Source organism: Oncorhynchus mykiss, chromosome 12 (assembly GCF_013265735.2).
Source record: "Oncorhynchus mykiss isolate Arlee chromosome 12, USDA_OmykA_1.1, whole genome shotgun sequence".
Lineage (NCBI taxonomy): Eukaryota > Metazoa > Chordata > Actinopteri > Salmoniformes > Salmonidae > Oncorhynchus > Oncorhynchus mykiss.
In genome coordinates this window covers 49,054,563-49,075,549 of record NC_048576.1, presented here as the reverse complement: position 1 = coordinate 49,075,549, position 20,987 = coordinate 49,054,563, and the positions used below count along the sequence as shown (strand labels likewise).

The window sequence follows — 20,987 nt, the reverse complement described above, 5'->3', positions numbered from 1 at the left end:
CAATGCTTTGTAGTCTGGAATTAATGGGTGGACCAGCGTTGCTTTTAAGACGTTGGTTTAAAACAGTCCTCTTCACATGGAGTTTAGAGCCATCTTCTACGACCAGGATAGAGAAACCTAGGGAGCTAAGACACTGCCGTCATCCCCAAAGTAATTTCAGAGAGCGATACTTCCAAAGGTGCTGTAGAAAGGCACGGTCTCCTCAAATGACTTCCCAAAAGCAATATTTATCCCAACATATCAAAACACACACAATCCACATGGAGGGGGAAAAAAGTACATCTTTCCACACGGACACCGAGAAACCATACAAGCCCAGCTCAAGCAGTCTCAACATCTAAAAATCCAATTGAGCAAATCAAAATATAATCCCGAAACAAAAAGAGCAGTCGCCTCTCGCTCTCTCTCCTTCTCTCACTCTCAGTCGTATTCCAATGTGTGAAAACGGACACACACACACACACACACACACACACACACACACACACACACACACACACACAAAGTCTTTGTCCTCAGTGAGAGGGCAGAAAACCGAAAAATCCTCTTGGCCAGTCTGGGATGCTTTAGCTTGTCCAGTGAAGGGCCAGCTACTCATCAATGAAAGTGGTCAACAGTGCATCCCAGGACAGAGTGTAAACCCTGTGACTGACCACACGAACCACTGCACACTACTGACCAGGCAAACCACAACAGAGCTCATACCAGGACTCTAGTCCTACTGCTGAAATTGCGCTCTCTCTCTCTCTCTCTGCTTTATAACAAAAAAGCTGTGTAGGAGGAGCGAGTGTGTGAGTGTGTTTTTGTGTTAAGGGAGAGAGAGAAAAGAGAAAGAGAGAAAGAGAGCGAGAGAGGGGAAAAGGGAGGGCCCTAGCTCAGTGGGTGGGGTGGGTGTAGAGGGGTACTTGAGTGCAGCAGGAGTGAGTTTGAGTGTGTCTGTGTGTTTCTGCAATGTGAGTGTGTGCGCGTTTTGAGCAGTGTGCTTGTGTGTGCCTGCCGTGGGTGCCTGTATGGTTTTATGGGTATGAATCCCGTCCAAAAACCCTTCTCCCTCTCCCTCTCCTCCTCCTTGTCCAGTCCCTCCCTCCCTCTCTCCTTCTCTCTCCCTCCTTCTCAGCCTGTCAGAAAGCCTGTTTCTACCCCACCCCATGGTGGCCCAACACATCACAACAACACTTCAGGAAGTTTAGAGAACCAATTGACTTCCTTGAAAAAGCCCTTTCTTTGCCTCCTCAATGAACTGAGTTGACCCCTATAGGTCTCTATGTGAAGACCCAGAGGATACACAGGAATCAATGTGTGTGTGTGTGTGTGTGTGTGTGTGTGTGTGTGTGTGTGTGTGTGTGTGTGTGTGTGTGTGTGTGTGTGTGTGAGTGTGTGTGTGTGTTTTTCCCCTTATGATACACAGTGTGAATTTATTTTCCTGGAAAAGTGAGGGAGGCAACCATGAATTCAGAGGTTTTGTGTGCAGAGAGAGAGAGCAGCACACAGAAGTACCCATTGTATGTATTTGTGTGTGTGTGTTTTATCTATAGTGTAAACATTGTAGTATTGCCAAGGACAACTCCCCAGCCAGATCGCTCTCTTTCTCCAAATCTTTTTCTCTCCCTCCCACTCCCTATCTCTCAGGACATGGGGTGAATGAACTCCAAAGACCCTCTGATGGACGGGGATTTGGAGTTAGGGCCGTCGGTGGCGCATAAACTTACCAGAATAGGTGATTCATGCAGCTACACTGCCCCCCCCGCCTGACTCTCCACCTTCGCTCTCGCTCCTCTCCCCCTCCACACAAACATCTGGCTGAGACCTTGCAGTCTCCCTGTGACGTTACCCAAAGGAACCAGGGACGTGTTCAGGTCAGACACACTGTAGCAAAACCGTTTTGAAATAGAAAATGAAAAGGAGTGCGTCTTAATGGACAAGTGTAAGAGGTCCCTCCACGTTTCACTCTGTTTTAAAATGTTTTCTCTCTACTGAACATGACTCAGTGCGTAGGGTAATAGCCTACATATATCATTGTCACTGGGTGCATGTGGGGTGACTGGGTGCATCTCCTCTCCCCTTTTCTCTTCTGTTAAGATCGCCAATGATAGAATGGTTGAAGTCAAGGTCCATTGAACACATTGCGGAGACTAGAAACAATATGTTTTTTTCCCACTATGCACCTGGAACAATATGCTATTTTAGGCTGTGTGAACATCCCTATGATAGACGGGCAGCCATAGTCGACTACAGCTTGTCTATTGACTGGGTGTGTTTCAAATCAAATCCCATTTTTATTTGTCATAAGCTTGGCATACAACAGGTGTAGAAGAACAGTGAAATGCTTACATACCGATCCTTTTTTCTGTTACCTCTGTGAAGTCACACAGATCACATCATTCCGTTTATTTTTATTTACAAAGCCCCGTTCTACAAGCTTCCCACTTACCTAACTTCACTGTTCAGATTCAAAGTGACAAGTTAGCCAACTTACCTAACTTCACTGTTCAGATTCAACGTGACAAGTTAGCCAACTTACCTAACTTCACTGTTCAGATTCAAAGTGACAAGTTAGCCAACTTACCTAACTTCACTGTTCAGATTCAAAGTGACAAGTTAGCCAACTTACCTAACTTCACTGTTCAGATTCAAAGTGACAAGTTAGCCAACTTACCTAACTTCACTTTTAAATATTTCAAAATGGTTTGTTATCAAACCCGTTCACAGGGTTGGCTAACTCTTGAGACTCTTTTGGTAAGTCAGCCTTTAGTTTTCTTGCTTCACATGTTTGGAATACAAACTACTCAAAATACATTTAGAATAGATGTGTCCCTAGGGCAGTTCAGGCAGTGGTGATAGGTTTTAATAACGAAGAATGTGCTTATTATAGTTGACTGTGTTTTGTGTTTTTAAGTGATAATGCCCTCAAAGTCGGTGTTTTGAAGATATTGGCACCGTGCCAATATATCCCCAATCACTTTTATACAACGGGTAACCAACATATGCAAATAATGATGGACATATTTTCATTTTTGAAATATATTTTGATGAATTTATTCATACTATTTCATCCTTACACAATATATAGTCCTGTCACAAATCTAGGGTTGCTACCCAAACCGGTTGGTCGTTCGTTCTATCGGTTTGGTTGCTGGAGACTCGACCCAGACATTCAGTCTTTTTGTTCTGTATCTATGGACGCGACCTAGTTGTTCATTCTAAATGTTCCATTGCCAAATTGTCTGGCAACAGTCTTATCCCTTGCTTGCTAGCTGGCCAACTATATCTAATTTACAGTCACATCAAACAGTGCAGCCAGAATAACAACAGTAGCTGCATTTGCACTTGTTTAAGCTGTTTTCTAGTGACATTTACTTGGATATATCCATAACAATGAGCTAATGAGGCACGATTTCGCCTGGCATAGAAAATGTGTTCTCTCGTCAGGACACTGTTGTTCAGAGGAGCTAGCCAACACAGCTAAAACAGTAACTTCAATCTGAAGCTGGAAAGACATCAAACTAGCTGCACTTCATTTCATTTGACCTTTCTTCAATTGACATTTCTTTGTATATATATCCATAAAAAATGATGCCAGCTGATTCATGATTTCGACTGGCTGAGAAACGCTGTCTGTCTGTCTGTCTCGTCCCAACTCCCGACACATTCATTACTATGGGACAGCTGGAGATGGAATTTGAACATTGAAACAATGTTACAAATGTCGGAGAGACACACAGCAAGGGTTTTTACAGTTGAAATAAATTCATTAGGTCCAACACTTTACATGTTGCATTTATATTTTGGTTCAGAATAAATATAGGTAGGTGTAAAGTGACTAGACAATAGGATAGATAATAGATAGTAGCAGCATCATATGTGGTAAATATGAAAGTGTGTGTGTGTGTGGCTTCAGTATGCATGTGTGCGCGTGTTATGTGTGTGTGGGCGTATGTATAGTGTGTGTATGCGTGTGTGTGTTGGGGTGTCAGTAAGTATGTGTGAGAGTGTGGGTAGAGTCCAGTGTGTGTGTTGGGGTGTCAGTAAGTATGTGTGAGTGTGTTGGTAGAGTCCAGTGTGTGTGTTGGGGTGTCAGTAAGTATGTGTGAGTGTGTGGGTAGAGTCCAGTGTGTGTGTTGGGGTGTCAGTAAGTATGTGTGAGTGTGTGGGTAGAGTCCAGTGTGTGTGTTGGGGTGTCAGTAAGTGTGTGTGAGTGTGTGGGTAGAGTCCAGTGTGTGTGTTGGGGTGTCAGTAAGTATATGTGAGTGTGTGGGTAGTCCAGTGTGTGTGTTGGGGTGTCAGTAAGTATGTGTGAGTGTGTGGGTAGAGTCCAGTGTGTGTGCATAGAGCCAGTACAAGTTGTTAGTACAAAAAAAGGTCAATGCAGGTAGTCCAGGTCACCATTTGATTATCTATTTAGCAGTCTTATGGCTTGGGGGTAGAAGCTATTAATTGTCCTTTTGGTTGCAGACTTGGTGCACTGGTAAACACTTGCCGTGCGGTAGCATAGAGAATAGTCTATGGCTTGGCTGGCTGGAGTCTCTGACACCGCCTGGTATAAAGGTCCTGGATGGCAGGGAGTGATGCACTACCACCCTCTGTAGCGCCTTGCGGCCGGGTGCCTTGCAGTTTCCTTACCAAGCGGTGATGCAACCCGTCAAGATGCCCTCAATTGTGCAGCTGTAGAACTTTCTGAGGATCTGAGGGCCCATGCCCAAATCTGTTTAGCCTCCTGATGGGGAAGAGGTGCTGTCATTTGGGCTGTCATGCAGAGAAACTGCACAGTTCTCACTTTATCCCCTTTTTCTTTTACCGTTTCTTTACCCCTTCATTTCTCTGGCCGTGTGGAGAGGTCTGTGTTTCTTAGACCTCGTGGTCATAATGTATCCTATCCTCATAATGTAATGTATCCTATCCTCATAACGTATCCTATCCTCATAATGTATCCTATCCTCATGTAGCCTATTCTCCTCATGTAGCCTACATCCCAGACAAACATGCCAGACAAACTAAAATGGTCCACCCACACAGACAGTGTGGTGTAGAAGGCGCAACAGCGCCTCTTCAACCTCAGGAGGCTGAAGAAATGAAGGCTGTCACCTAAAACCCTGGCAAACTTTTACAGATGCACAATTGAGAGCATCTTTTCAGGCTGTATCACCACCTGGTATGGCAACTGCACCACCCTCAACCACAAGGCTCTCCAGAGGGTGGTGCGGTCTGCACAACACATCACTAGGGGACAAATTACCTGCCCTCCATAAAACCTACAGCACCCGACGTCACAGGAAGACCAAAAAGATCATCAAGGTCAACAACCACCCAAACCAGTCTGTTCACCCTGCTACCATCCAGAAGGCAAGGTACATCAAAGCTGGGACCGAGAGACTGAAAAACAGCTTCTATCTCAAGGCCATCAGACTGTTAAACAGTAATCACTAACTCAGAGAGGCTGCTGCCTACATTGAGACCCAATAACTGGCCACTGTAATAAATGGTCACTAGTCACAAACATATTGAGAGACGGACCAAGGCCATTGAGTTCCACAACTTTATTTTTAGTGAAACTTAAAACAAACCAAGACACAAACAACAACCGTGCAGTACTGCGGTGCAACATGCACTCACTCAAAAACAATATCCCACAAAGCAGGTGGGAACAGGGAACCCTTAAGTATGATCCCCAATCAGAGACAACGAACATCAGCTGCCTCTAATTGGAAACCCTACCAAGAGCACCAACATAGAAATATATAACCTAGAACACCCCCTAGTCACACCCTGACCATACTACACCATAGAGAACCAAGGGCTCTCTATGGTCAGTGTGTGACAGTCACTTTAAACAATGCCACTTTAAATAATGCCACTTTAATAATATTTACATTTCTTACATTACTCATATCATATGTATATACTGCATTTTATACCATCTATTGCACCTTGCCTATGCCGCTCGGCCATCGCTCATCCATATACTTATATGTACAAATTCTCATTCACCCCTTTAGATTTGTGTGTATTAGGTAGTTATTGGGGAATTGTTAGATTACTTGTTAGATATTACCGCACTGTCGGAACTAGAAGCACAAGCATTTCGCTACACTCACATTAACATCTGCTAACCATATGTATGTGACCAATAAAATGTGATTTCATTTGATTTGATTTAATGTGGCCTATCCTCATAATGTATCCTATCCTCATAATGTATCCTATCCTCATAATGTATCCTATCCACATAATGTGGCCTATCCTCATAATGTATCCTATCCTCATAATGTATCCTATCCTCATAATGTATCCTATCCACATAATGTATCCTATCCTCATAATGTATCCTATCCTCATAATGTATCCTATCCTCATAATGTATCCTATCCTCATAATGTATCCTATCCTCATAATGTATCCTATCCACATAATGTGGCCTATCCTCATAATGTATCCTATCCTCATAATGTAGCCTATCCTCATGTAGCCTATCCTCTTAATGTGGCCTATCCTCATAATGTATCCTATCCTCATAATGTATCCTATCCTCATAATGTATCCTATCCTCATAATGTATCCTATCCACATAATGTAGCCTATCCTCATAATAAAGCCTATAATGTTGTGCCTTCCTGTATCATACTTATGCTAAAATGTTTATTATATTCTACTGAGCCATTTACTTCAGTTCCTATTCTTATATTTTATTATTGTTGTTGTATTGTCTTGTAAATGTTTTGTTGGATGGTGTATACCACGTGTATCCCGTACATACGACTATTACAACTTGAACTCGAACCACACAGACTGTAAACAGTAAATACAAGACGTTTTGGACCCTGGGACATTGCTTCTGGAACAGCTAATGGGGATCCTACTAAATAAACAAATAACAATACCTAAAATGGCTTCTCAGCTGCTCAGTCATACTGCGGTTTATGGCCAAAGATTTGGTTTGTTTTACAGCCACTACAGACCGTTAGGTTCAGACACACCTCATCTATATCCAATCAGGCATGACCTGGACACACTGACCTGGATGCAAGCCATGCCGCCGTAAATCACTGGAGTCCAGTTAGGTTGGATTTACACTCTACACTCACTATAGGCACACTCCAAAGAGGCTTAGCAAAATTCTGCTTTGTGACTTCACTGCACACCACATGAAGCACTGAGATTTCGGTGTACGCCAGAATTGGTCATTTTACTCAAGAGTCAGTGATGTTTTGCTGAGGAGAACATTGCTGGAGTGCAAACCCAGTCTTACTACACCACCAAAGGCCCAAAGTTGACAGACAGCACGAAATGTAAAGTACAGATGTAGGCTACCATGTTTGTTCAATGGACTAACAACTCAACTCTCCTCTGACACTGAAAAAACAGTGTCCCTAATTCACATCATCCTAATTCACACTTCCTGTTGATATTCGGAAACAGGAAGTGCATCGCACTACATCTTCACCAGCATTAACTAAATGCGGCACACTGTAATGCAACGGACAACAGAAACAAACATTTGTTATTGGACAAATACTGATAGTCAGCACAGCTCATACAGTACAGGAGAATTCAAATACACAGTAATGTTCATATAATATACTGCAGACTTGGTAACTAAAAACAGAAAAAGGCAGGCGTGGGAATGACAGGCTGGTAATTCTAGTCATGGGGTTGGATCTGCATTGATCAGGCTCATTCAGTGATGGCATTCCAAATTGCACCCCATTCCCTATAGTGCACTACTTTTGACCAGGGGACAAGGGACACTGGTCAAAAGTATTGCACTGTGTAGGGAATAGGGTGTCATTTGGGACGCAGTCCTGATACACAGAACAAAAGTCAGCTTGATTCATCAGAGGGTGGTGGGGCGATCGACTGATCGCTCCACAATGGACCTTTTGTCAGCTTCACTGCTTATCTGCAGTCCAAGGGCACACAGGCCATGGTTGCAGTCAGATGCATTCACAAACGTATTCAGCACACACACACACACATATACACAGACATAAAAGCATGCAAACACATACATACACACACAGAAAACATGACAGAACAACGTCGTCTCATACTGAATGTCCTTTGTCTCCAATCTCTCTCCATTTCCCATGGGAAAAATATACCACGAGGCAACTGCCATTGTTAAAATGTCTATTCCCTATTCACCAGGTGAATCGCAATTGAGGAAATGTTCATGTTTACTTTAATGGCATTTAAATGAGCCGTGATTTTCATTTATTAAAAGTGAATTCATAATTTCATATGAATAATAAATGTAATCATTACCAGGTATGTTCTGATAGATCATTTGTAGGGGAAGTACTTCAAAAGGCAGGTCTTTTCAAATCTGCATAGCAACTGTTCTCTCTATTGGTTTCCCCATGACTTCTATTTTAAAATGATATATGGAGAAGAAGCAAAGTAGCCTAGGTGAGGTGTCCATACAGCACATCATTCATTCACATCAAATCATTCAACATGAGATTGCCTGCCTCAGAAATATGTGCTTAAAATGGGAAAAATGTGTTGGGTTGCAAGTCAACAGAATTCAAACTCTTTCATCCTTTGTTAAAAATGATAACTGTTCTCATGCTCAGCCAATAGCAGCATTCGAAGAAAGATGAGGTATGGCATGATACCCAACAGTCAGCCATCAATCAACTGACAAAGTACAACACAGTCAGACCACATGTAGACCTGTTTTACCCATATCACTTTGAAATACTGTATATATGGTCATTATGGTAATTTTAACAGATGCTTTTATCCCAAGCAACTTCGCACGCACGCACGCACACGCACACACACACTCACACAAAATGTGGGAATCAAACTCACAAATGCAAGCGCCTTGCTCCAACCCACTGTGTCAACGAAACATGCAACATATCACACACAGTAAAAAAAACAGCTCATCCAGAAGAGGTCGGAGAAGAGGTAGAGAGACTTACGTTGTACCAGCTCTGGCTTTTCTGTGGTTACAAACATCAAGGTGAAGGAGACAAAAAAGATGAGAAACATGAGACATGGGTTAGTGCACACACAAAAGAGCTTCCACAACTTATACAGAATAACATACTAGCCTGTCACACTGCTAACAAAACCTTAGAAAAGTATGTAAGAAGTAAATATAAAAGTCAATACTCATATACACCACAGGAGAGCAGCATTGGGCTGCATATTAATAACTGGGGGGAAATGATGACACTCAAAAGTTCAATTATTGATAAGAGATCTTGTCCATATGATATTGTAGTAGACTTTAATACTAGGTGTGCATCCTAAATGGCACCATATTCCCTATAGTGCCCTACTTTTTACCAGGGTCCATAGGGTTCTACTCAAAAGCAGTGCACTATGTAGGGAATATAGAGCATCCTAGATACAGTTGAAGTCAGAAGTTAAAAGTCATTTTTAAAACTAGTTTTTCAACCACACAAATTTCTTGTTAACAAACTATAGTTTTGGCAAGTCAGTAAGAACATCAACTTTGTGCAGACAGATTATTTAATTTATAATTCACTGTATCACAATTCCAGTGAGTCAGAAGTTTACATACACTAAGTTGACTGTGCCTTTAAACAGCTTGGAAAATGATGTCATGGCTTGAGAATGTCATGGCTTTAGAAAATTATGTCATGGCTTTAGAAGCTTCTGATAGGCTAATTGACATCATTTGAGTCAATTGGAGTTGTACATGGGGTTGTATTTCAAGGCATACCTTCAAACTCAGTGCCTCTTTGCTTGACATCACGGGAAAATCAAAAGAAATCAGCCAAGACCTCAGAAAATAATTTGTAGACCTCCACAAGTCTGGTTCATTCTTGGGAGCAATTTCCAAATGCCTGAAGGTACCACGTTCATCTGTACAAACAATATTACGCAAGTATTAACATCATGGGACCACGCAGCCTTCATACCGCTCAGGAAGGAAACAGAGAGGAACTTACTTTGGTGTGAAAAGTGCAAAACAATCCCAGAACAACAGCAAAGGACACTGTGAAGATGCTGGAGGAAACAGGTACAAAAGTATCTATATCCACAGTAAAACAAGTCCAATATCGACATAACCTGAAAATCCGCTCAATAAGGAAGAAGCCACTGCTCCAAAACCGCCATAAAAATGCCAGACTACGGTTTGCAACTGCACAAGGGGATAAAGATCATACTTTTTGAAGAAATGTCCTCTGTTCTGATGAAACAAAAATAGAACTGTTTGGCCATAAAGACCATTGTTATGTTTGGAGGAAAAAGGGGGAGGCTTGCAAGCCGAAGAACACCATCCCAACCGTGAAGCACGGGGGTGGCGGCATCATATTGTGGGGGTGCTTTGCTGCAGGAAGGACTGGTGCACTTCACAAAATAGATGGCATCATGAGGGAGGAAAATTATGTGGATATATTGAAGCAACATCTCAAGACACCAGTCAGGAAGTTAAAGCTTGGTTGCAAATGGGTCATCCAAATGGACAATTACCCTAAGCATACTTGCAAAGTTGTGGCAAAATAGCTTAAGGACAACAAAGTCAAGGTATTAGAGTAGCCATCACAAAGCCCTGACCTCAATCCTATAGAAAATGTGTGGGCAGAACTGAAAAAGCGTGTGCGAGCAAGGAGGCCTACAAAACTGACTCAGTTACACCAGCTCTGTCAGGAGGAATGGGCCATAATTCGCCCAAGTTATTGTGGGAATCTTGTGGAAGGCTACCTGAAACGTTTGACCCAAGTTAAACAATGTAAAGGCAATGCTACCAAATACACTCAATTAGTATGTAAACTTCTGACCCACTGGGAATGTGATAAAGAAATAGAAGCTGAAATAAATCATTCTCTCTACTATTATTCTGACATTTCACATTCTTAAAATAAAGTGGTGATCCTAACTGACCTAAGACAGTTAATTTTTACTAGGATTAAATGTCAGTAATTGTGAAAACTGAGTTTAAATGTATTTCGCTAAGGTGTATGTAAACTTCTGACTTCAACTGTATGTATGAAGGCCTCTTATGATAGCAGCTTACAATGAGCTGCCTTCAATTGTGTAAAAAATATTATATTACAAATGAATCATCCATATTACACATAAAACAACCGAACTTCAACATCCCTTTGATGATTTTTTTGTTTTGTTTTGTAGTTGAGAAAACATCCTATAACCAGACTACAACCAACTGGTCTCTGTTACAACCATGATGAGGTCAAGAAAGACTAAAAAAGTTCTGGGGTCTGGTCCAGTGGTAGTGCTGCTGACACCAGATGACCTATTGCCTATCTGGGCATGGGTTGTAAAACCTGCCCTGCAACTTTCAATTCTGTTTCTCCCCACATCTAATTTTGCTCAATAGCTCCCCAATAAAGAAAAAAAGATGAAAAGGGAGTGGATGTCCAACAACGAGTACGCAACCTAACCATGACGTCATAATGACTTCATTGTAACCAGTTACACCCGCGAGGAGATTCATGTTTGGAGCACACTGAACCAAGGACAAGTAGGTTTGAGCTAGGCGGTGAGGTGAAATATGGTCACAAGCAGGGGTCAAGATTAAGAGGGCTAATGGAGGGTTAAAGAAAAGGTGAGCGCTTACTTTAATCAGTTTTAGTCTGTCATACTGGAAAGAAAATAAACACACAGACAAAAGCAGTCATGCAAATGAGAGACGCGAGAGTTAAGACGACACGTACAGACATGCAGTGCCTTCGGAAAGTAGTTATCATTTTTTTTTTGTCAACAATCTAGACAAAATACTCTGTAATGTCAAAGTGGAAGAAATGTTCTTTTTCTTTTGTTGAATTCATTGAAAATAAAAAATGAATTTATCTTGATTCGATAAGTATTCAACCCCCCGAATAAATACATTTGTCGAATCACCTTTGGCAGCGATTACAGCTGTAAGTCTTTCTGGGTAAGTCTCTAAGAGCTTTTCACACCTGGATTGTACAATATTTGCCCATGATTATTTTTCCTGTGCTTAGCTCAGATCCGTTTCTTTTTATCCTAAAACACTAGTCCTTGCCGATGACAAGCATACACATAACATGATGATGCATCTTTTGGAATATTTGTATTCTGTACAGGTTTCCTTCATTTCATTCTGTCATTTAGTTTAGTATTGTGGAGTAACTATAATGTTGTTGATCCATCTTTAGTTTTCTCTTATCACAGCCAATAAACTCTGCAACTGTTTTAAAATCACCATTGGCCTCATTGTGAAATTTCAGAGCGGTTTCTTGCCTCTCCAGCAACTCAGTTAGGAATTACGCCTGTATCTTTGTAATAACTGGGTGTATTGATACACCATCCAAAGAGTAATTCATAACTTCACCATGCTCAAAGGGATATTCAATGTTTTTTTTTACCCATCTACCAATAGGTGCCCTTCTTTGTGAGGCATTGGCAAACCTCCATTGTCTTTGTGGTTGGATCGGTGCTTGAAATTCACTGTTTGACTCAAGGGTACAGAGATGGGGGTAGTCATTAAAAATCCGGTTAAACCTTACTATTTGACATGCAACTTATTTGACTTGTTAAGCAAATATTTACTCTAAAACTTATTTAGGCTTGCCATAACAAAAGGGTTGAATACTTATTGACTCAATTGTAGAAACTTGACATTATGGGGTATTGTGTGTAGATAAGTGACACAAAATCTCATTTTAAATTCAGGCTGTAACACAACAAAATGTAGACAAAGTCAAGAGGTGTGAAAACCTTCTGAAGGCACTGCATATTACACACATTAAGGCACATACTGGAAGGAATGACAGAGTTGGAATGTGGATGGTTTGTCGGTAGCTGTTATGGTGTTCCAAAAGGGAGTCAAGCCCGTTTGAGGCTTTCGATTATGTTCCTTGTGTCCCATTTGTTCTAACTCAGAGGCTGGAGAGGCTGAAGATATGAGTGTGTGGCGAGTGTGTGCTCCTCCAACTAAGAGGACAGTGAACAACGGTGAATGTCTATTACTTTTTCCCCTTCTATGTGCCGAGCCATGGTGTACCGGTAACACTCCCTGGCACATGTCACATGTACAACTCCCCACTGGAGACCACGGTCCAATCCCTGCATCCACTCTTTACACTGTTTCTCCCACTTTCCTGTCTCCCCACATCATTTTTATCACTGTCTGAATAAAGTGTCAAAACACCCCAAAAATATAGATTTAAACTTTTCCCCTTCCATATGTTAGCTTGTTCAGAAAGTATTACAAGTTAGTGGTGGTTGGTGGGAGGCGAAGTAGTGTGCGTGCGCATCTGTGTGTGTGTGTGTGTGTGTGTGTGTGTGTGTGTGTGCGTACATGCCTTCAAATACTCATGCTCGGGGTCTGTCCTGGTACCACAGCAATGCTACAAAACACCACAGAACAGACTTCACTCATACAGCGTGGTACTCCATCAAAGTAAAGAAACAGTATGAACAGTAGCTCTGAGGTGAAGTTTCCCCTAGGTACAGATCTAGGATCAGCTTCCCCCAACCTTAACCATTATTGGGGAAAATACAAAAACTGACCAAAGATCAGCGTCTAGGGGCAACTTCAGTACCTGTAACACAGAACATTTCAGACAAGAGGGCCACATAGGGGATCATGAGGTTGTCAGGAAAGAGTGTTAGAGTAGGGTAGGAAGGCTAGGTCATGTTCATTAGGCACAAAACAGAAGAGAACCCACTGAGAACGGCAGGGACTATCTGGCATTGTTCAATAAGAAACATTCAATTTTGTTGCAAAATGTTTTAAAACATTTTATGTTGCGTGCCCTAATGAACACAACCATGAGAAGGGGTTAGGCAAGGTCAAGAGAAGTGAAAGAAGTTTAAGATAACAAAGGCCGTATGGTCACAACCAAGCATACGTTAGTATACCCTTAGTATAGCCAACTCTTAGTATAGACTCTTAGTAAACTCCTTGAGGCAATTGCAACCACTGATGGCCACTAGGTTATCACCAGCTGATCTCTCGTTATACCATCAATACGCTCTAAAATCACCCGCAGAGCTGATCTCAATTGCAACCATCATCCGCCACTGATATACCGCTCCATAACGCGGATGTCGGGGTTATGTTCTAGTCCTGATTGATTGCAACTAACATTTATCAAGACGATTTTGCTTTCTGGTGGGTATTATCATTGGAACATTTTAATCTTGCTATTTAAGCAGGCGAAGGGCGATTTCTCTCTTTGACAATCATTCCAAACAACTGAAATATTGTATTTCATTTCCTAAATCTATTAAGGCAACGAACCAACACAAACACTACATGAATGGAAGAAATCATGGTGTAGGATACATTTTTCATTTCTGATTTATTTAATACATCAATGTTTTTACTTGTCCTAATAAAACATTTCTTATCAAGAGGGGGAAAGGAAATAGTCCTGAACTGTAGGCTACACAGACATTTGAAACGACAGAGTATTCGGAAAGTATCCAGTTTTTTTCCTCATCAATCTACACACAATACCCCATAATGACAAAGCGAAAACAGGTTTTTAGACTTTTTTTGCAAATGTATTAAATATAAAAACAGAAATACCTTATTTACATAGGTATTCAGAACCTTTGCTATGAGACTCGAAATTGAGCTCAGGTGCATCCGGTTTCCACTGATCATCCTTGAGATGTTTATACAACTTGATTGGAGTCCATCTGTGGTAAATTCAATTGATTGTACAAGTATTTTGAAAGGCACACACCTGTCAATATAAGGTCCCAAAATTGACAGTGAATGTCAGAGCAAAAACCAAGCCATGAGGTCAAAGGAATTGTCTGTAGAGCGCCAAGACAGGTTTGTGTCGAGGCACAGATCTGGGGAAGGGTACTAAAACATTTCCTCTGCATTGAGAGGTCCCCAAGAACACAGTGGCCTCCATCATTTTTAAATGGAAGAAGTTTGGAACTACCAACACTCTTCCTAGAGCTGGCCGCCCGGCCAAACTGAGCAATTGGGGGATAAGGGCCGTGGTCAGGGAGGTGACCAAGAATCCAATGGTCACCCTGTAGGGGTCTAGTTCCTCTGTGGAGATGGGAGAACCATCCAGAAGGACAATCATCTCTGCAGCACTCCACCAATCAGGCCTTTATGGTAAAGTGGCCAGACGGAAGCTACTCAGCAGTAAAAGGCACGACAGCCTGCTTGGAGTTTGCCAAAAGGCCCCTAATGGACTCTCAGACCATGAGAAACAAGATTCTCTGGTCTGATGAAACCAAGATTTGAGTTCTTTGGCATGAATTTCAAGCTTCACGTCTGAAGGAAACCAGGCACCGCTTATCACCTGGCCAATACCATGACATGACGTGGCAGCATCATGCTGTGGTGATGTTTTTCAGCGGCAGGTACTGGGAGACTAGTCCGGATCGAGGGAAAGATAAACGGAGCAAAGTACAGCGAGATGACAACCTGCTCCAGAGCGCTTAGTACCTCAGACTGGGGTGAAAGTTCACCTTCCAACAGGACAACGACCCTATGCACACAGCCTGAATACTTTTGTAAAAAAGTCATTTCTGTTATTTTAAATACATTTTAAAAAATCTCTCAAACTGTTTTTGCTTCGTCATTATGGGATATTGTTTGTAGATTGATGAGGTAGGGAAAAAAACTATTGAACCCATTTTATAATAACGCTGTAATGTAACAGAATGTGGAGGAGGCTGAATACTTTTCGAATGCACTGTAAATTGATATTGTATTGTAGTAGTTATTTAAAGTTGCACAAATGATATTGTTTTTATTAAATCTTGTTTGTGGGTAGGTTGGGAGTGAAGAGTAACATTTCCTATGCTGTGAATAGCGGACATTTCTTTATTTGTAGAACAGCGTGCTAACACTCAATAGTGAACCTTTATCTTTTCTTCCAGGCCAGTATGTCTACAGTGGCATATTGTACTTTATTGAAGAAACAATGTCTGAATTGGAAGGAAATGTGGTAGGGAGAGTAACCTCTTATTATTTGGATGTCGTTATCTTAACCAAAGAATCAGAGTGCTTTGTTTATAACGCTATTTAAATAGCCTTTCACACATGTTGCATTACGTATCACTTTCATTTACAATGTGGTAATTCATTAAAATTGTCTTCAATAACTTTATTTTTTGCAGACGAGTAGCCCCGCTGTAAGCATAATTTGGCTAAGTAGGCTAAGTGTCTGTAAATAAACGTATGAACTAAATCCAAGTAATTGACATATACTACATCTCCAGTGAAAATTATTTTTTCCGTTGTAATATGTCATATTCTTCCATGTATAGTTTTCGATTTCGCTGTTCCTGATAGTATGTTTCATTGGGGCGGGAGTAGTAAACGCAGACAATGACCATTTCCCACGCCATTTCCACTGTCAAGCTGGTTTGACACCGTAATAGTGTCAGATCGGCTGGTCTGCTAGTTTCATTACACTGTTTATTAGTTGCAAGCAGAGTTATTGTAGCTTGGCGCTCCTGTGTAATCTCCCGTTAGTAGTGTGAGTTATGAAATCCAGCGGTAACCTGCAGTAATAAGTTAGGATCTAAGGTCGGGAACTTCAGTCTTATGTACGCAGTTAAAATGTAGAGACGGGTGGATAAAAAGGTACACTGCAATTTGACGTCCTACAAAGCGGGGTCACTTCCTGCTTAAAGATCACTAGAGTTCAGTTGTTTTTTTTAATGTCTGTGAGCAGGAAGTGACCCTGCTTTGTATGATGGACATGTCTCAAGGGAGTTCATATATTGAAAAGAGCCAATAGTGTCAGTCTGGGCAGATTTGAATTCTGTCTGTAAACAGGAAGTGGCCCCCAGCGCTGTATGAGGACATCATATTGATGAGTGTACCCTTAAGGTAGGATGGGATAATGCAGTGTGATCGAGGCATGGAAAGATGAGCAACAGTCATTTAGGGTAATGTCGAATAGTCTGAGGGATTCCGGTTACCATGGTTAACCATTTTAACATCTGCTCTAGCAGCATAAAAAGGACATTATGAGTTAACGCTTCTAGCTAGCATGGCATGAGGGAGATGAGATCAGGTCAGTGCAAGGGTAGGCTAATATAGTTGGTTAGTAAGTGGTACGCTAGGTAAGGCTAACATAGCTTAGCATAGAGAGTTTTGGGTAGTCTCATCAGGTAGAGTAGGGCGGGATTGCATAGGGTAGGATAGATAAAGACAGGATAGAGGTGCACGTTAGTTTAGCATAATGTAGGGTGGCATAAAGGAAAAACAATTAGCTTATCGCAGAGATAGTGGCAAGTCACGATGCATGAGTACAAGCTAGACGGAGGGAGGAGAAAAACCAGAAAAAGAGTGATGCTTACTTTGGAAAGTCGCTTGTGAGACTAGCATGCATGAGAAGAAGAACAAAGAAAATCAGAAAACAAAAAGAGCAAATATAAGGAACTAAAACAGTTCAAGTGACAGACTGGCTTGTGGGGGGTTTTATGATTGTTCAGGTGGTGAAGAAATGTAGCAACCACGTCTCAAAAGTAAACATGGCAAACAAAAGCAGTGACGGACAGTCAACTCCTGAGAGTGGAAGTGAGACAACATCAGCATGGAATGGGATATGAAAAAGGTTGAGAAGAACCTTAGTATGTATGATATACAGTGCATTCGGGAAGTATTCAGACCCCTTCACTTTTTCCACATTGTTACGTTAGCGATTGAAAGTCCCCCCCACTCAATCTACACACAATACTCCATAATGACAGAGCAAAAACAAGTTTAGACATTTTTGCAAATGTATTAAAAATAGAAAACTTATCACATTTACAAAAGTATTCAGACCATTTACTCAGTACTTTGTTGAAGCACAATTGGAAGCGATTTACAGCCTCGAGTCTTCTTGGGTATGACACTACAAGCTTGGCACACCTGTATTTGGGGAGTTTCTCTCATTCTTCTCTGCAGATCCTCAAGCTCTGTCAGGTTGGATGAGGAGCATTGCTGCACAGCTATTTTGGTTGAAGTCCGGGCTCTTGCAGGGCCCTTCAAGGACATTCAGAGACTTGTCCCGAAGCCACTCCCGCGCTGTCTTGGTTGTGTGCTTAGTGTCGTTGTCCTGTTGGAAGGTGAACCTCCGCCCCATGCGGAGGTGCTGAGCACTCTGGAGAGGGTTTTCATCAAGGATCTCTCTGTACTTTGCTCCGTTCATCTTTCCCCTGACTAGTTTCCCAGTCCCTGCCGCTGAAAAACATCCCTACAGCATGATGCTGCCATCACCATGCTTCAATGTAGGGATGGTCCCAGGTTACCTCCAGACGTGACATGCAGATGATACAGACGTGACAAGCGGGCTGTCGTGCCTTTTACTGAGGAGTGTCTTCCGTCTGGCCACTCTACCATAAAGGCTTGATTAGTGGAGTGCTGCAGAGATGGTTGTCTTTCTGGAAGGTTCTCCCATCTCCACAGAGGAACTCTGGAGCTCTGTCAGAGTGACCATCAGATTCTTAGTCACCTCCCATGCCAAGGCCCTTCTCCCCCGATTGCTCAGTTTGGGCGGGTGGCCAGCTCTAGGAGGAGTGTTGGTGGTCCCAAACTTCTACCATTTAAGAATGATGGAGGCTACTGTGTTCTTGGGGACCTCTCAATGCTGCAGACATTTTTTGGTACCCTTCCCAAGATCTGTTCCGACACAATCCTGTCTCAGAGCTCTATGGACAATTCCTTCGAACTCATGGCTTGGAATTTTGCTCTGACATGCACTGTCAACTTACATAGACAGGTGTGTGCCTTTCCAAATCATGTCCAATCAATTGAATTACCACAGGTGGACTCCAATCAAGATGTAGAAACATCTCAAGGATGATCAATAGAAACAGGGTGCACCTGAGCTCAATTGTGAGTTTCACAGCAAAGGGTCTGAATACCTATGCAAAGGTATTTCTGTCTAAAAATCTGTTTTCGCTTTGTCATTATGGGATATTGTGTGTAGATTGATGAGGAAAATGTTTTATTTAATCCATTTTAGAATAAGGCTGTAATACTCTCCGAATGTACTCTACTTGAGTATACTTGAGTACTTGACAAAGATGCATGTTTTCAAAATCCACTACCGAATGGAAGATCATTTTTTTTACAGATGGACCTTGTCAATTTCATTCTGACAACCCGCATTGGAGTATATTCTACAGTAAATGATTTCAATTGGGAGAAAGTAATCAATTATACCATTTGTACAACGATTGCTTCTTTTGTTGTGAGAGTGTGGATTACTATTAGGTACAGCGGATCAGAAGTCCTAAAAGGCACTACTTTATGGTGAAGATTTGATTAAAAGGCAGAGAAATTGTGTGATGATATGCAGTGGGTGGGGCTAGAGAGGGTAGAGATGTCATGTGATGGCTATGTGTTTGTATCATACTTGCACCTGGGTCCAGACCAGGGCATGATGGTTTCTCTAATTACCAAAGAAGTTAAACTAAGTTAGGGCAACAGGTCTGAGATAGAGGGAAACACTCCTGGAATGGGTGTGTTACCTTAACCTTTGAATCAATTGAGCGTGTTACTACATACATTTTCTCCACCAATACACCATTGTGTTTTGGCCCATGAATGTGTGTTTCATCCAGTGTGTGTTTGGTCCAGGCACACATGCTCACCTTGGAGTTCTTGCCCCCGTGGCTGCGTGTGGTGGAGTGTACCGACTGACTGTAGGTGCGCTGCACCACCTGCTCTATGGTGGAGGGTGACTTGTCCTTGTCAGAGGAGGGGTCCGAGTGGCCCTTCTCCACCATGTTCTCACCACTGGGTTCCAGGCTCTGCTGGGGCGTGGGTGAGCGAGAGCGATGGCGCAGGACGGGCGAGCAAGTGGGCGTGCTCCGGTTCGAATTGCTAGCAGTGCTGTTGGGGAGAGAGAGAGGAAGTGAGTGAGAGAAAATGACTAAAATGACTGCTTAACCTCTGTGATACTCACAGCACTTATGGGCTGAATTCTTGAGATGCAAATGTGTACTCGACATGAATAATGTGCAATTGTTTTTATTTCTTTCAATCTACAAAGACCTTGGAAGTTGAGTTGTTTGACCATCAGACAATTTAAAGAAAGCAACAACCTCCCCAATTACAATAATTTGTTCACTTCCTCCAGTGGAAAAGATTGGTCTTTGATACTACAGAGCACATCGATGAGGCACCGTCTCTGTCCTTGACGAGAGAGGACAATTTTATCGACTAACTGATGTCATATCCAGACCACTAGAGAGTCTCTTCTCTCCAGGGCACTTATTCATAAAGCATTTCAGAGTAGGACTGATGATCAAGGATCAGTTTGCCTTTTAAATCATAATGAATAAGAGGGGAGACCTGATCCTAGATCAGCACTCAAAGATATTGTATGAACACGGTTCCAGACCTTCAGGTTTAGGGTCTGGCAGATTCAGTGTACTTCATTTGACATCAGGCAACTAAGGCTCTTTTGGCCATGTTGGTCTAGCTCAGTGAAGAGAACACTAACTTCCCTGCCCTAAACTCTCCCCTGGCCCATTTCACTAAGACTGAATTTGTCTTGCTAGGTGACCTAAACTGTGACATAAACCATCTGACCAAGTCCTAAAGCAAAGGATTATTATCAGATTATTACCAATCCCACAAGGTATGACTTGAAACACGCAGAAAATGCTACTCTTCTGATAGGTATCAGTCTTGTGATTTCTGTAATGACCTTAGTGATCAATGTTTTACAGCCTGTGTCCGCAATGGCTGCTCAGTGAAAAGACCTGTCCGGATTTGTCATAGACGCTTGCTGAAAAACGTGAATTAGCAAGACTTCCTTCATGAACTGGACTCTCTGTAAAATGGTATCGAATAGGCTTGATCCCCTCTGTCAAAGACACTTGGATCTTCTTCTTTGATATTTTCAGTGGCCCCATAAAGAAAATGATAATTAAAAAGAGGTTCAGCCCCTGGTTCGACCGTGAGCTTGTAGAGTTACTCCACCTGAAGAATTGCATTTGGCGAAAGGCTCGGCACACGCATACTCAGGCTGACTGGCTATCGTTCAGGCAAATGACAAATAAGTATACTCGGGCTATATGGAAGGCCAAAGTTAGTT

General features: G+C 42.1%; 1 protein-coding gene across 11 annotated transcripts in view; it reads right to left on the bottom strand.

Moving 5' to 3' along the window:
- The window catches only part of LOC110537710 (protein Aster-B), a 174,680-nt gene that overhangs the window by 22,034 nt on the left and 131,659 nt on the right, over positions 1 to 20,987 (bottom strand). For 10 of the 11 annotated variants that reach the window (XM_021623988.2, XM_021623980.2, XM_021623981.2 and 7 more), the window contains 2 exons: positions 19,537 to 19,777; positions 8,925 to 8,945 (listed from right to left, as the gene is read on the bottom strand). In XM_021623988.2, the coding sequence (XP_021479663.1) occupies positions 8,925 to 8,945; positions 19,537 to 19,777 (262 nt within the window). The remainder of the gene's footprint in view (positions 1 to 8,924; positions 8,946 to 19,536; positions 19,778 to 20,987) is intronic. The other variant, XM_021623985.2, reaches the window with a different exon arrangement.